This window comes from Haliotis rufescens, unplaced genomic scaffold (genome assembly GCF_023055435.1).
Source record: "Haliotis rufescens isolate VD_foot unplaced genomic scaffold, xgHalRufe1.0.p SCAF_12, whole genome shotgun sequence".
NCBI classification, from domain to species: domain Eukaryota; kingdom Metazoa; phylum Mollusca; class Gastropoda; order Lepetellida; family Haliotidae; genus Haliotis; species Haliotis rufescens.
The window spans coordinates 29,766,462-29,783,505 of NW_025963802.1; the positions used below are offsets into that span (position 1 = coordinate 29,766,462).

At 44.1% G+C, this 17,044-nt stretch overlaps 1 protein-coding gene across 2 annotated transcripts in view; it reads left to right on the forward strand.

The window, feature by feature from the left end:
* Positions 1-16,051, forward strand: part of LOC124116958 (phosphatidylinositol 4-kinase type 2-beta-like) — a 47,628-nt gene extending 31,577 nt beyond the window's left edge. For both annotated transcript variants that reach the window (XM_048393514.1, XM_048393515.1), the window contains exons 3-9: positions 2,130-2,261; positions 2,775-2,928; positions 4,026-4,090; positions 5,840-5,939; positions 7,851-7,984; positions 9,008-9,067; positions 9,829-16,051. In XM_048393514.1, coding sequence (XP_048249471.1) covers positions 2,130-2,261; positions 2,775-2,928; positions 4,026-4,090; positions 5,840-5,939; positions 7,851-7,984; positions 9,008-9,067; positions 9,829-9,999 — 816 coding nt within the window. In that variant the 3' untranslated portion in view covers positions 10,000-16,051. The remainder of the gene's footprint in view (positions 1-2,129; positions 2,262-2,774; positions 2,929-4,025; positions 4,091-5,839; positions 5,940-7,850; positions 7,985-9,007; positions 9,068-9,828) is intronic.
* Positions 16,052-17,044: the final 993 nt, after the last annotated feature.

The window sequence follows — 17,044 nt, forward strand, 5'->3', positions numbered from 1 at the left end:
ACACTTGTCCCCAACCCTTGCTCTCCTAGCTCTACACTTGTCCCCAACCCTTGCTCTCCCAACTCTACACTTGTCCCCAACCCTTGCTCTCCTAGCTCTACACTTGTCCCCAACCCTTGCTCTCCTAGCTGTACACTTGTCCCCAACCCTTGCTCTCCAAGCTCTACACTTGTCCCCGACCCTTGCTCTCCTAGCTCTACACTTGTCCCCAACCCTTGCTCTCCAAGCTCTACACCTGTCCCCAACCCTTGCTCTCCAAGCCCTACACTTGTCCCCAACCCTTGCTCTCCTAGCTCTACACTTGTCCCCAACCCTTGCTCTCCTAGCTCTACACTTGTCCCCATCCCTTGCTCTCCTAGCTCTACACTTGTCCCCAACCCTTCCTCTCCTAGCTGTACACTTGTCCCCAACCCTTGCTCTCCTAGCTCTACACTTGTCCCCAACCCTTGCTCTCCAAGCTCTACACTTGTCCCCAACCCTTGCTCTCCAAACTCTACACTTGTCCCCAACCCTTGCTCTCCTAGCTCTACATTTGTCCCCAACCCTTGCTCTCCTAGCTCTACATTTGTCCCCGACCCTTGCTCTCCTAGCTCTACACTTGTCCCCATCCCTTGCTCTCCTCGCTCTACACTTGTCCCCAACCCTTGCTCTCCTAGCTCTACACTTGTCCCCAACCCTTGCTCTCCTAGCTCTACACTTGTCCCCAACCCTTGCTCTCCTAGCTCTACATTTGTCCCCGACCCTTGCTCTCCTAGCTCTACACTTGTCCCCATCCCTTGCTCTCCAAACTCTACACTTGACCCCATCCCTTGCTCTCCTAGCTCTACATTTGTCCCCGACCCTTACTCTCCCAACTCTACACTTGACCCCATCCCTTGCTCTCCTAGCTCTACACTTGTCCCCAACCCTTGCTCTCCAAGCTCTACACTTGTCCCCAACCCTTGCTCTCCAAGCTCTACACCTGTCCCCAACCCTTGCTCTCCAAGCTCTACACTTGTCCCCAACCCTTGCTCTCCTAGCTCTACACTTGTCCCCAACCCTTGCTCTCCCAACTCTACACTTGTCCCCAACCCTTGCTCTCCTAGCTCTACACTTGTCCCCAACCCTTGCTCTCCTAGCTGTACACTTGTCCCCAACCCTTGCTCTCCAAGCTCTACACTTGTCCCCGACCCTTGCTCTCCTAGCTCTACACTTGTCCCCAACCCTTGCTCTCCAAGCTCTACACCTGTCCCCAACCCTTGCTCTCCAAGCTCTACACTTGTCCCCAACCCTTGCTCTCCTAGCTCTACACTTGTCCCCAACCCTTGCTCTCCCAACTCTACACTTGTCCCCAACCCTTGCTCTCCTAGCTCTACACTTGTCCCCAACCCTTGCTCTCCTAGCTCTACACTTGTCCCAAACCCTTGCTCTCCAAGCTCTACACTTGTCCCCAACCCTTGCTCTCCAAGCTCTACACTTGTCCCCGACCCTTGCTCTCCTAGCTGTACACTTGTCCCCAACCCTTGCTCTCCAAGCTCTACACTTGTCCCCAACCCTTGCTCTCCCAGCTGTACACTTGTCCCTAACCCTTGCTCTCCAAGCTCTACACCTGTCCCCAACCCTTGCTCTCCTAGCTCTACACTTGTCCCCAACCCTTGCTCTCCCAACTCTACACTTGTCCCCAACCCTTGCTCTCCAAGCTCTTCACTTGTCCCCAACCCTTGCTCTCCAAGCTCTACACCTGTCCCCAACCCTTGCTCTCCAAGCTCTACACCTGTCCCCAACCCTTGCTCTCCTCGCTCTACACTTGTCCCCATCCCTTGCTCTCCTAGCTCTACACTTGTCACCAACCCTTGCTCTCCTAGCTGTACACTTGTCCCCAACCCTTGCTCTCCAAGCTCTACACTTGTCCCCAACCCTTGCTCTCCTAGCTCTACACTTGTCCCCAACCCTTGCTCTCCAAGCTCTACACTTGTCCACAACCCTTGCTCTCCTAGCTGTACACTTGTCCACAACCCTTGCTCTCCTAGCTCTACACTTGTCCCCAACCCTTGCTCTCCCAACTCTACACTTGACCCCATCCCTTGCTCTCCTAGATCTAATCTTGACTCCTTGCCGTCCAATGATTGTCATATTCTTGACTGTTGCAGGTTGTGAAGCTGGCAAGTGATACATTTAACTACAATGCAATAGACAGGGCAAAAGCAGTCACAAAGAAGAACATCCGGGACCACGTGCCCGCAGTGGGGAAACGCTTCAAGAGGATAGGCTTGCCACCGAAGGTAGGTTGTAGATACCAGCCATGAGCATGGTGAGTGAGATGTGGTGCCAGGCATGTTTCTACAGTGCTACATGCTTGTAGTTGACAGGGCTTTACAATGGCATGTCGTGGCTTGTCTAAAGACTCCGTGGTTTGTCATGGCTGGTCTAAAGAGTCCACGGATAGGTGACTGTCGCCTATGGTTGATGGTCCAGTTTCCCACCACAGCATTTGGACTGACCTGTGTTCCTATGTGGACACTCATGCACTATCTACACAATTCTTGTGGTTGCTGACTAGTGACTAGTACAACTAAGTACAGGTATTAATGTATCAGTAATGTCTACCCAGTATGTATTTCAAATTCATATTTGGGCATTGTGTAGTCTTAGATCTGATTATTATCAGTAAGCCTTTTTGAACCGAACAGAATGTTAGTAACTCACACTTGGTAGTACATTGTCCATTTGAGAAATTATTCTGCTAGAAAACTACTTCTACTTGTAGTATTAATAATACATTTTTCTTTCTCTAGAACGGGTCATTCCAGACGTTTGTGAATGGTTTCAAGGATGCAGACTACTGGCTCCGGAAGTTTGACAATGAGTCCCTACCAGAATCCACTGCCAAAACATTCCAGCATCTTTTTGAGAGGCTGGTTGTTTTAGATTACATCATTAGGAACACAGGTCAGTTGACAGACGGGTGGAGTTAGCATGCAGAACAAGCTTGGAATAGTTGAATATTGATGTCAGCCAAAACAGGTTGTGTTGAAATATCATCCAATACAGGGGGCACGGGTGGCCCAGTCGTCTAAGGCGCCGCGATTCGCTGTGCAGAGTTGCGTCCCTGGGCATGCCAGAAACCTATGATTGTGGGTTCGAATCCCGGTTCGCCCCAATTATGTTTCTAGGTTTGTCAGAACCATACCCGTGCTCATGGGTTTCACTGAAGTGGTAAACGTCTGAGACCTGCATCACTTCGGGCTTTCCCCCCACATTAAGCTGACACGCCGCGATATAACTGGAATACTGTTAAAAGCGGCGTTAAACCCAACTCACTCACTCACTCACTCATCGAATACAATTTTCCAACTTGAGACACACTTCTTTCAGAAGAGAGTCTGTTTTGGGTCCAGTTGTCTAAGGTGCTGCAGCTAACCGAGAGGAGTTATTTCCCTTGGCCAGGATCTGTTGATGAGTGTTTTGAACTGATTTGACTCAGAGTCTGCTTCATGTCTTTGTTTGTGGGTTTCTGCCATTTGTCAGCATGTAACATGTCTATGACCTGTGTTACTTCAAACTTACGTCCCGTGTTCAGCCTGACAGACACTTTTCAAAGAGGTGTTAACCCAAGATGCTGAGTGTTATGTCAGACAGAAGATGGCACCATCTGCACCCCATCATAGGATGGCCGCATGTTCCAGGTTGCTGCTACTCACTGACAAGTGTTGTGGTTTAAAGTTAGACAGCACTGAAGACCTGGGGTAGAATAGGTCTTCAGCAACCCATGTGTGCCGTAAGAGGCGACTAACGGGAACATTGTGGTCAGACTCCATGACTTGGTTGATGCTTGTCATCTTATCGCTATTGTGAAGATCGATGCTTATGATGTCAATCACTAGATTGTTAGGTCCAGCTCGATTATTTACAGTCTGCCTTCATATAGCTGGAATAATGCTGATAGCGTCGTTAAACAACAAACAACCACATGTGCTGTTGTATAGACATGTAGTCTATGGCGTCATTGTTGTTGTAATACATTTTCAACCTACTCTTGTTTGCAGACCGAGGCAATGACAACTGGTTAATCAAGTATGACATAGCTACAACAGCACAAGACAGCAGAGAGGTGGGTCATGTAGATTCATATTGGCAAGACAGCAGAGAGGTGGGTCATGTAGATACATATTGGCAAGACAGCAGAGAGGTGGGTCATGTAGATACACTTTGGCAAGACAGCAGACAGGGGGGTCATGTAGATACATATTGGCAAGACAGCAGAGAGGTGGGTCATGTAGATACACTTTGGCAAGACAGCAGAGAGGGGGGTCATGTAGATACATATTGGCAAGACAGCAGAGAGGTGGGTCATGTAGATACACTTTGGCAAGACAGCAGACAGGGGGGTCATGTAGATACATATTGGCAAGACAGCAGAGAGGGGGGTCATGTAGATACACTTTGGCAAGACAGCAGAGAGGTGGGTCATGTAGATACATATTGGCAAGACAGCAGATAGGGTGGTCATGTAGATACACTTTGGCAAGACAGCAGAGAGGGGGGTCATGTAGATACATATTGGCAAGACAGCAGAGAGGTGGGTCATGTAGATACATATTGGCAAGACAGCAGAGAGGGGGGTCATGTAGATACATATTGGCAAGACAGCAGAGAGGGGGGTCATGTAGATACATATTGGCAAGACAGCAGAGAGGGTGGTCATGTAGATACATATTGGCAAGACAGCAGAGAGGTGGGTCATGTAGATACATATTGGCAAGACAGCAGAGAGGGGGTTCATGTAGATACACTTTGGCAAGACAGCAGAGAGGGGGTTCATGTAGATACATATTGGCAAGACAGCAGATAGGGTGGTCATGTAGATACAATATGGCAAGACAGCAGAGAGGGGGGTCATGTAGATACATATTGGCAAGACAGCAGATAGGGTGGTCATGTAGATACATATTGGCAAGACAGCAGAGAGGTGGGTCATGTAGATACATATTGGCAAGACAGCAGAGAGGTGGGTCATGTAGATACATATTGGCAAGACAGCAGATAGGGTGGTCATGTAGATACATATTGGCAAGACAGCAGAGAGGTGGGTCATGTAGATACATATTGGCAAGACAGCAGAGAGGTGGGTCATGTAGATACATATTGGCAAGACAGCAGAGAGGGGGGTCATGTAGATACATATTGGCAAGACAGCAGAGAGGGGGGTCATGTAGATACATATTGGCAAGACAGCAGAGAGGTGGGTCATGTAGATACATATTGGCAAGACAGCAGAGAGGTGGGTCATGTAGATACATATTGGCAAGACAGCAGAGAGGTGGGTCATGTAGATACATATTGGCAAGACAGCAGAGAGGGGGGTCATGTAGATACATATTGGCAAGACAGCAGAGAGGGGGGTCATGTAGATACATATTGGCAAGACAGCAGATAGGGTGGTCATGTAGATACAATATGGCAAGACAGCAGAGAGGTGGGTCATGTAGATACATATTGGCAAGACAGCAGAGAGGTGGGTCATGTAGATACATATTGGCAAGACAGCAGATAGATGGGTCATGTAGATACAATATGGCAAGACAGCAGAGAGGTGGGTCATGTAGATACATATTGGCAAGACAGCAGAGAGGTGGGTCATGTAGATACATATTGGCAAGACAGCAGAGAGAGGGGTCATGTAGATACAATATGGCAAGACAGCAGAGAGGTGGGTCATGTAGATACATATTGGCAAGACAGCAGAGAGATGGGTCATGTAGATTCATATGTTTGCTTGGTGGAGCTGTAATATTGCTGTCTGTGTAAAACACAAAGCACTCATGTGAACATGGTAACAACATGTGTTGTTTATTTACAGGACTCGGAATGGAGTTTAGTGGAGAACCCTGAAATAAACATAGCAGCGATAGACAATGGTTTAGCATTTCCCTACAAACACCCTGACGAGTGGCGAGCGTGTAAGTACATTTGGCAATTACAGCAGAGGTACATATGAACGGACAACCACCACAGCAGTGGTACACATGAACACAGCAGAGGTACACATGAACAGAGCAGAGGTACATATGAACAAACAACCACCACAGCAGTGGTACACATGAACACAGCAGAGGTACACATGAACAGAGCAGAGGTACATATGAACGAACAACCACCACAGCAGTTGTACACATGAACACAGCAGAAGTACACATGAACACAGCAGAGGTACACATGAACACAGCAGAAGTACACATGAACACAGCAGAGGTACACATGAACACAGCAGAAGTACACATGAACACAGCAGAGGTACACATGAACACAGCAGAGGTACACATGAACACAGCAGAGCTACACATGAACACAGCAGAGGTACACATGAACTCAGCAGAAGTACACATGAACACAGCAGAAGTACACATGAACACAGCAGAGGTACACATGAACACAGCAGAGGTACACATGAACACAGCAGAGCTACACATGAACACAGCAGAGCTACACATGAACACAGCAGAGCTACACATGAACACAGCAGAAGTACACATGAACACAGCAGAGCTACACATGAACACAGCAGAAGTACACCTGAACACAGCAGAGGTACACATGAACACAGCAGAGGTACACATGAACACAGCAGAGGTACACATGATCAGAGCAGAGGTACACATGAACACAGCAGAGGTACACATGAACACAGCAGAGGTACACATGAACACAGCAGAGGTACACATGAACACAGCAGAGCTACACATGAACACAGCAGAGCTACACATGAACATAGCAGAGGTACACATGAACACAGCAGAGGTACACATGAACACAGCAGAGGTACACATGAACAGAGCAGAGGTACACATGAACACAGCAGAGGTACGCATGAACACAGCAGAGGTACACATGAACACAGCAGAGGTACACATGAACACAGCAGAGGAACACATGAACACAGCAGAGGTACACATGTACACAGCAGAGGTACACATGAACACAGCAGAAGTACACATGAACACAGCAGAGGTACACATGAACACAGCAGAGCTACACATGAACACAGCAGAGCTACACATGTACACAGCAGAGGTACACATGATCAGAGCAGAGGTACACATGAACACAGCAGAGGTACACATGAACACAGCAGAGGTACACATGAACACAGCAGAGGTACACATGAACACAGCAGAGGTACACATGAACACAGCAGAGGTACACATGATCAGAGCAGAGGAACACATGAACACAGCAGAGGTACACATGATCAGAGCAGAGGTACACATGAACACAGCAGAGCTACACATGAACACAGCAGAGGTACACATGAACACAGCAGAGGTACACATGAACACAGCAGATGTACACATGAACACAGCAGAGGTACACATGAACACAGCAGAGGTACACATGAACACAGCAGAGGTACACATGAACACAGCAGAGGTACACATGAACACAGCAGAGGTACGCATGAACACAGCAGAGGTACACATGAACAGAGCAGAGGTACACATGAACACAGCAGAGCTACACATGTACACAGCAGAGGTACACATGATCAGAGCAGAGGTACACATGAACAGAGCAGAGGTACACATGAACACAACTGAAGTACACATATCTTTAGTGGAACTATTCAAATATTTGTGCATTGTATTTGTGCTTTGAACAGTTCTTAGGAGTAATTGGTTGGTAGGAGTCAGTTTTTTGTTGAGAATGTAACACTTTGTGGTATCTGGTCACTTAGGAGACGTTACTTATATGCTACTTTTGTTACTGTGTTACTTATATGAAGTTAATCTGTCACATCAGTGTCACTGTCAACCTCGTGAGCCTCCCACGGTAGTGTTGGTTATTTTGTCTATGATGTCATGTCCTGTTGTCAGACCCCTACCACTGGGCATGGTTACCTCAGGCCAAGATCCCCTTCTCCCAGGACGTGAAGGACCTCGTGTTACCTCAGCTGGCCGACATGAACTTTGTACAAGACCTCTGTGATGATCTCTTTGAACTCTTTCAGGTAGGAGCTCAGTGGGTAGGGGAGAGGGTGGGGGTGGGGGTGGGGGTGGGGGAGGGTGTGGGTAGGGGAGAGGGTGTGGGTGGGGAGAGGGTGTGGGTGGGAGAGAGGGTGTGGGTCAGGAGTGGGTGTGGTAGGGGGAGAGGGTGTGGGTGGGAGAGAGGGTGTGGGTCAGGAGTGGGCGTGGGTGGGGAGAGGGTGTGGGTGGGGGAGGGTGTGGATGGGGAGAGATGGTGTGGGTGGGGAGAGGGTGGGGGTGGGGGAGGGTGTGGGTGGGAGGGAGGATGTAGGTCAGGAGTGGGTGTGGGTGGGAGAGAGGGTGTGGGTCAGGAGTGGATGTGGGTGGGGGAGGATGTGGGTGGGAGAGAGGGTGTGGGTCAGGAGTCGGTGTGGGTGGGGGAGAGAGTGTGGCTGGGGAGATGGTGGGGAGAGGTGGAAGATGGATGAGGTGGTAATATAGACATTCATGTGATCTTGTTGGCATTGTAATTACATTGATTGAACATATAAATTAAGGCATAATTGATGTAATAGTCCGACAGTTGATTTTGGAAAGAGATGGCTGTGAAGGTTTTCTTTATTGAATGAATGACACATTTGGTTCTTGAATGGATGCTAAAAGATAATCTAGTATTGTTTTCAGTGTAAAATGTGTGCAAGAGTAGATATACAACTAAGTTGGGTTTTGTTTACATTTTTTTGACATTGTGTGTTGTGTGTGAATCTTTGACTGCAGGGTTTGAAGTTGTGGAGCTCTCCTTGTGGGATGTGATTATGATAGTCATGACAAGTAGACCAGTCCACGTACATAGGGCTTGTACAGTGTCTGTTGTGTAGCTGGAATACTCACAGTGTTACTGGCAACATCCTTGTAGCTATCTGCTGCTCAGAGTAGAGTTGGAGGTGGTCAGAGGATCTGAAATATTCTGACATGGTTTTGTCCAAATGCTGTCTTATCTCATAATTTAACCTTTACTTACAAATTGCATAAACACATGCGTAACTTGTTTGATTTCCTTCTTGCAGACTGACCAGGGTTTTGACAAGAGTACTTTCGAGAAACAAATGTCTGTGATGAGGGGACAGGTGAGTTATCTCCCTTTGGTTGCGATGGGCTGTTCTTCAGGCAGTTTGTTTTGAGTGCTCAAGTAGGTCATCAGTCTGTCACAATAGCTGCTTGGTGTGAATAGCACTAACACCTTCACAAGATCAATATTCACTGGTTAGTCATTCCCAGACCTGATGGAGCTTTGTATGCAGCTGTAATATTATTGACGGCTGCTTCTGTCCCACTGAATCCTGTCACCCCTACATACCTTGAAGTGTGTGCGCATTAAAGCTGTACTATTGCTGGGTGGGCCAGTGATCTCAGGTGCCTCTGTCTGCTGTGCAGGGTTGTGTCCCATGGTAGTACTAGGATCCACTGATCATGGGTTTGAATCCCACATTTACCCCGATTGTCACCCTTGGTTCCTTGGTCTGTTATGTTCATTCCTGTAGGTTCACCAGAGGGGTAAACAGTTTCTACTTGCATCACTTTGGACTTTCCTTACACGTATAGCTCAGATGATATCATGAAAATACTTTGACCAAAGAGGTGACTAAGCTTGTCGTAAAAGGCAACTAACAGGATCAGACTCGCTGACTTGGTTGATGCATGTCATCGATCCCAATTGCGTGGATCGATGCTCATAATATTAATCACTGGATTGTCTGGTCCAGACTCGATTATTTACAGATCGCTGTCATATAGCTGGAATATTGCTGAGTGAGGCGTTAAACAACAAACAAACAAACAAAAACAAACAAACTTTGACCAAACCTTGAACTCTCCATCCTCCTTCCAGATCCTGAATCTGACCCAGGCCTTAAAGGACGGCAAGTCTCCAGTCCAGCTGGTGCAGATGCCCGTGGTCACGGTGGAGAGGAACCGGGCGGGGCTGGCTCGGACACGCCTTGATAGCGATACATTCACGCAAAGTTTTGCTCACAGAGCACCATTCTTCTCCTGGTGCTGACGAAATTGTTATCCTAAAAACTATGTCTTGTGATAAAATATCTCTTGCTTGTCTACATTGAAATGAGGTATACTTTATCCCGAAACTATTCATGGAGGGAAGCTTGCTGTCTCTGGTTAGACATGTGTGGTGATAAGCTACGTGTGAATGAGTGTACTTGGCATGTTCGATGGACTTAAGCTTCAGTGCAGGAGGGTCAGCGCCAGAGCGTGCTGGACGTAGTATTAGCATTCAGATTGTACATTCCTGTACCCCACTCATATCCTCATGGTTTACCCCCCTTATAACCCAAATAATATATTTTCTACTTTATGATCCTGTAGCATCCCCGATTGTCATTATAATATCCAAGCTTCTACACATCTGTAATATGAAACATGTTCACAAGGCCGCAACAAATTGATTACTTGTTTGTCAGAAATTGCCTCCTTTTTATAGTGAATTTTAGGAGTAGATTACAAAAAGGTACTTGGGCCAAATAAACTGCTAGGCACAGAACTGGAGTCCCAAATTAATCAATGTGATCACTGCATCAGACAATAAGCTGATATTGTGTTCCTTTGGGAGAAATTATGAACAAGTAATCACTTTGGGGTGCCCTAACTGTCATAATAGTATAGCATCTGTATGAACTTAATTTCACAACAAATATTACCGTATTCGACGTAATAAGCACCCTGCTCTAATAACCGCCCACGGCGATATTTGCTGATATATTGGCAAGTAAACAATCCTAATTAGCACCCCTTCCGATTGATCAATGTACACAAGACTTATTTATTCGCATATATGCACACTCGTGTGTTATATGCACCCTTAATTATGGGCAATTAAATTCTGGAAAAATATATCTGTCGTACATAAACATTTTAGACTGTCACCATAAACGATGAAATTTATCTTTCAACTCTGTTTTTTTTCCACCAAAATAATATTCTAATAAGAGCCCCCTATTTCTAATTTTGAGAGCGCCCTGGGCGCTTATTACGTCGAATACGGAATGTCAAATATTTAAGATGATTTCATTTGGGTGCAAGTTTGCCTTACCACCAGAAATACTTGTAGCAAATTAAGAGAAATATGCTGATTGTATGAGACCATTGTAAGAAGTATTTATCAATTATTGTTTATGTTGATATTTCCTTCAGTGCCAAATGCTTGATAAGGATGTACAACCCCAAAGCTGAAAGAGAAGGAAAACTAAACAGTAGTCTGGATTCACAGTTGCTACTATATCACGGAGGTCACAGGCCAATCTTCCGCCCCAAGTCAACAGCAAATTTCTTTAGAGGCATATATTTGAGAATCCTAGATAAGTCCCTGGAGGTATTCCTTGAAAGAAAATCATGATTTAAAATAAGGTAATATAGATTGCCATATTTGTTGTCTGAACTGTATTTCTTGCGATGGGATTGCATATGTTTGTTCAAACATTTTCTATCTAGAACATTTGAAATATCCAGATGAAATGCATTCAGGTTTGATCTATTGATGACTTACAATGCATTTTGAGAGTGGAGGCAGGCACCGGGAAGATTGGTCAAGTTAAACTGAAGCGTGTGTTCATTACACATCCTTGCATGGAGTGAAGTGATATTTATTGTAAACAGTTTACTTTTAGTACCAGACGTAAGACTTTTGCGAGCCTTCAGTCATGTTCCTAGGTGTGTCAGTCCTCTCTGTGAGATTAACACACCAAACTAACAGTGAAGCAATATCAAAAGAAAATACCTCAACGGGAGAAAGCATGAAACCAATGAGAGTAACATTTGATGGTTGTGGTCGCGCAGATCTCACTGTCAGTTCAGAGGGAGGATTAGTCTGTCATACAGACTCTGAAACAAATATATCCAGTACAGCCCATTCAAGTCTATAATGTTTGGCAAGTCTAGATTACTGCAGTATCAGGAATGAAGAAAGTCTCTGGGCTCCTTTTTATTATATTTTTTAACTATAATTTAACAACTGTTTTTTTCTGCAAAATATGTTCATTTCAGAGACTAGATGTCAGTCTATGGGAGGATCCTCCTGTCATTTCGTCACTCGGCTTACGTCCTCTAATCACTGGTCTCCTGGGTCTGTATCCCAAACCTGTGTAGGAAGACGCGTCTATATTAGACGATGTCCATGTTGTGAGAGCTGTGCTCCAATTAGAATGTGACAATCTGTAGAATTCAGGGATGACAGTTATGGCAATGGGTGGGAATCATTTAGGAGAACATTTAGGCATGAGATAGGGTGATACACAGATGATCAGAGAAATTCCAATCCTTGTAAGGTTGCCATCCCTCAAAGGTACGTCAAAGTGATATTTAGGCAGAGATATCTCGGATACTTTGTCATTGACTTACAATAGCTGCCGTGAAATGGCACTTTGTGCTGCGAGTTCATACTTTCAAAACATGTAATTCAAAACATGTAATTCAAAATGCCAGACTACCTAAAAATAATACCTATTTTTCAGTAGGAGTGTATAGTTTAGGATAGTCACAAGTAACTCTTCCATCCCTGTGTGTTTAAAGCTGCCATGTTATGCCATGAGAGACTGCCTTGGAGATAAAATGTTTCGATTGGCTGGTGGGGAACCTAGGGGTGTTCTGGGTTACAACACAGGTCTCCAGCAGCCTATACTTACTGTAGTGTGACCTGTTAGTTCCGGGGGCACGGGGGCCCATTCGCTATGCATAGTTGCATCCCTTGGGCACTGCAGAAACCTATGATTGTGAGTTCGAATCCTGGTATGCCCCGATTATGTTTCTAGTTTAGTTAGCACCATGCCCGTGCTCATGGGTTTCACCAAAGTGGTAAACGTCGGAGACCTGCATCACTTCGGCCTTTCCTCCCACATTAAGCTGACACGCCGTGATATCACTGGACTTCTGTTTAGAGCGGTGTTAAACCCAACTCACTGTTGGATCAGGTGGTAAGGCCGTGTCTCTTGGTTGATAGCATGTCATATCCCATTTGCATGGAGTCTAGTCCAGACTTGATTAGTTACAGAATGCCATCATGTAGCTGGAATATTGCTGAGTGTGCCAATACAACAACAAACAAACAAATGGTGGGAAACCCTGCCTTTGAAGACGTCTTCATCACATCTGACAACATAATACAAACATTGTACTGTGGAGACACTTTGTGATTTAGTTGGAATGTCTGTGTGTTCAAGTCATTGTAATATAGGCATTCATGTGATCTTGTTGGCATTGTAATTACATTGATTGAACATATAAATTAAGGCATAATTGATGTAATAGTCCGACAGTTGATTTTGGAAAGAGATGGCTGTGAAGGTTTTGTTCATTGAATGAATGACACATTTGGTTCTTGAATGGATGCTAAAAGATAATCTAGTATTGTTTCCAGTGTAAAATGTGTGCAAGAGTAGATATACAACTAAGTTGGGGTTTTTTATGAGAAGAGGAAGCAAGGAAAAGACAGCTACATTTGAAGTAGTTAGATTATTTTTGCTCATTAGAATAATCATCTATGACAGAAGGTAATTGACTACCTTCTCAATTGTCAGTTATCAGCCATAAATCAAAGCCTAACAAGACACTGCAACAATTACTTTCTGAAAGAAATGAGTCGGCTATTTTACAAGGCAGTAAGAATGCCTGACAAAAAAACAACTGGATGATTGACACAACTACCATGTGTCAATCTTTGAGGACTAGATGTTTGATATCATCATAACCATGTACACCTTCTCATGTCTGTTTCAATCACTGGATAAAAATGGATCAAGTTGAAGGTTTAGGTGGTTGCCAAGATCACAATCCTTCTTATCTTTGTAGCCTGCTTTATCCTGTAGATGAGGGGGTCCTTAATGCCTATACAAAGAGTATGACAAGTATTCAGGCTTAATCAGGGAAAAGCTGTGTGGGGCAAGGTGTAGGAAGTAGGACCAGAGCTTCTGGCAGCATGTAGGGAATCTGCTAGTGATGATGTTCTGTATGGCATCCAGCGGGAATCTGTTGATTCTGGGGGCACACTGTTGACTGAAACGCCACGTCTTTCACAAGGAGGCATTTAGTTGCTGATTGTTGCTGATAGTTGCATCCAACATGTCTTCAGAGAGCATGGGATTTGTGTTCTTTATTTGTGATGTTTGTTGGTGTCTTGTTTACCTTGTAGCTGACAGAGTTTAGTGTTTCATGAAGGCAGGGTTGAGGAGAGAGTGTAGATCCAGGTGTTGAATTCATAAGGAATCATGCAGAAGAGACATTTTGTTTGCTCATCTTGACATAGTCAGTGATGGCTTGTGTTATTGGTTTTGTCCATCACAGTTAGAACTCTTCCTCTGCAGCAGTACTGAGCAGATCAGTACTATGTCTCCTATCTCACTCTGGCTAAGGGAAGCATTTTCTTTTTGAAAAATTCAAAATGCCTGTTAATTAACAAATGGGAATTAGAGACAAAGCTTTTATGCTTAAAACTTCTTCTATGTTACCATAAGAAGATATTGTTTTGAAATTATCAGACAGAAATGAGAATATAATTGTTACATACTTACAGTGAAGTAAGATTTATTTTGAAGTACAAAATGGCTGTAAAAGCACAGAGACATAAATAGAGGTTATCACTCGAGTGTGTTTAGGGATGGTAAATATCCTGAATTAGGAATAAACATAGTGTTTTGCGAGCCTCTATGTACGAATATGACCCCAGCGGATATCGTTTTATGGCTTTATCCAGCTCAGAAACCCACCCATTATATGATAGAGTTAATACCAGCCAAGAGTTCAATGACGCCATCATCATGACGGGATCGGGTGGTCAGGCTCGCTGACTTGGTTGATGCATGTCATCATATCCCAATTGCGTGGATCAATGCTTATGATGTCAATTAATGGATTGTCTGGTCCAGACTCGATTATTTACAGACTGCTGTCATATAGCTGGAATATTGCCAAGTGCGGCGTTAAACAACAAACAAACAAACATCATCATGTGGAATATAATAGTAACCTATTTATATTTAAGGTTTCTCAAGCAAACAGCTTTATGTTTAAGCATCTTATCTGTGTTTGAATCAATCTTATAAGAGTATGTCAGGTTTGTCAAAAGTCAAAGCTGTGTCTTGTATCTGAAATGTGGGTTCCATCTGTTGATGCTTTAGCTTTCATGATTTCACTTTAAGTATCAGAATGTCATAAATCAAGTTACGGGACACAATATGGACAATCTGTTGAAACACTGTATGAATGAGGTTCACCAGACATTACACTAGTAGCAGGACTTGATGGTTCCAGCTGAGAGTTGGTTGTGCAACAACAAGGGTGTTTCTTTTCTTTCAAATTTTCGTTAAATCGAGTAGATGTTGGTAAAAGTGTTGGGTGAAAGGTTTCTCATCAATTCAGATTATGTTATCTTTTAGGACTTTTAAGTCCTATTATTTACATTGTGGTGAGTGGCGTGCATGGTAGTGATAGTTTGGTTTAGTTTTTTTAATAAGACATTTGATTTCACTACTGGCATGTATTACCCCTGGATAGGATTGCACTCCAGACACCAGATGCATAATTCACCAAAGGAGAAGTAAAATTCTTTTCATAGAGGCATATTTTCTTTCATGTAGCCAAAACATTGAGAAATTTGTTTCTCACCAATTTTATCATTTGAAGCAATGAACATCCCTGCATGAAAAAGCATATTTTTTCCCCTTTATTTAAAAATGAAATTTCTGACATCATGGTTGCTCATTTTTCCAAGCTTCTTTTTCTAAAAGTCTTTGCTTGAAAACAGAAGTTGTTAAGTTTCAGCCTTGTTTCCCTTCTCTGAATTCATATCAAGCACCTGTTAATCAGTCCTGCTTGCAAAGCGTTGTACATGAATGAGCTGATGTACTTGTCAACTCAAGACCAGGCCCTTCTGCTGTCTAATTGCCTTATTGAACTATGTATATACAAGTGTCCCATTTCATTGTACCAGTGATTGTCTTGAATATTTGTCTATTTTATCATTCCATGAACCATTTATTGTGTATTGATATATGTATATAAGAACTAAAGCTGTAAATACTTATTGTGAATAATATTAAATGTCTTCCTCATAAAAGAAGTGTTGTGTTTTATTTCATTTTTTAAATTACTTCTAAACATGAAATATGTGGTTGCCTTAAGTCTGGATGATTAGAAATGAGTACGGTATACTCTTTAAAAAAACATAGGGCATCATGGAAAATAAATGTTAACATCAAGTATTAAAACAAAGGTAGGCAATGACAACAAAGGTCCCATGCAAGAACGTTTGTGTCTATAAAACTTAACACCAAAACACATCCTATAGTTTGCACGTGCCTCACAGTATATAATAGTGCCAACACGTGCATAGGATGTGATTCCTGGTTTTGATACTTTCAAGGAAGGTCGATTAATCTCAGTGGACCATTATTTCTGTCGATCTTATTGATTCTGCTTTTCATACAGTTGTGATTTTACTTGATTTCATTCATTGTATGTATATGAATTTGCAACGCTGGAGTGTCTGCAGGCAATTGGCATGCTGGAAACTGCCAGAAGTCCACGTGCAGTGGTCAGTACGTTAAATGTTTTGGTCTGTGATTAGCATACTATGGAAAAAGTACCAATAAATCCAAAATGTTGACGATCACCCACCTAGAGGCATCCCAGCTCAATGACAAGAGTACAGGATCGATTGATCTGAAATTGAGCTCAAACAGCGAATCACCTGGAGTCAACTGGAATACAAGTTAGGGTCTACATGCAGTTCATCTCCATGCTCGAGGGCCATGTGTTATGCCGCACCTTTCACAAATTGTCATATTGCCAACAGACGTCATGGTGTTCACAATGTTGAACCTGGGATAATTGTCGCTGGTCATGTGTCATGTTTTCAGATGGGTCCGGATCCACCTTGCAATACCCAATGCCAACCTGAAACCTCATGACAGATTTCGCTGTGGATCGGTTATGGTGTTGGGTGGCATCATTGTGAGTGTGCGGACCCTACTCAATATTGTGCAAGGAAGGTCACTGGACAGTACTATCGGGGCAACTTACTGACACCCTTTGTTGTCCCG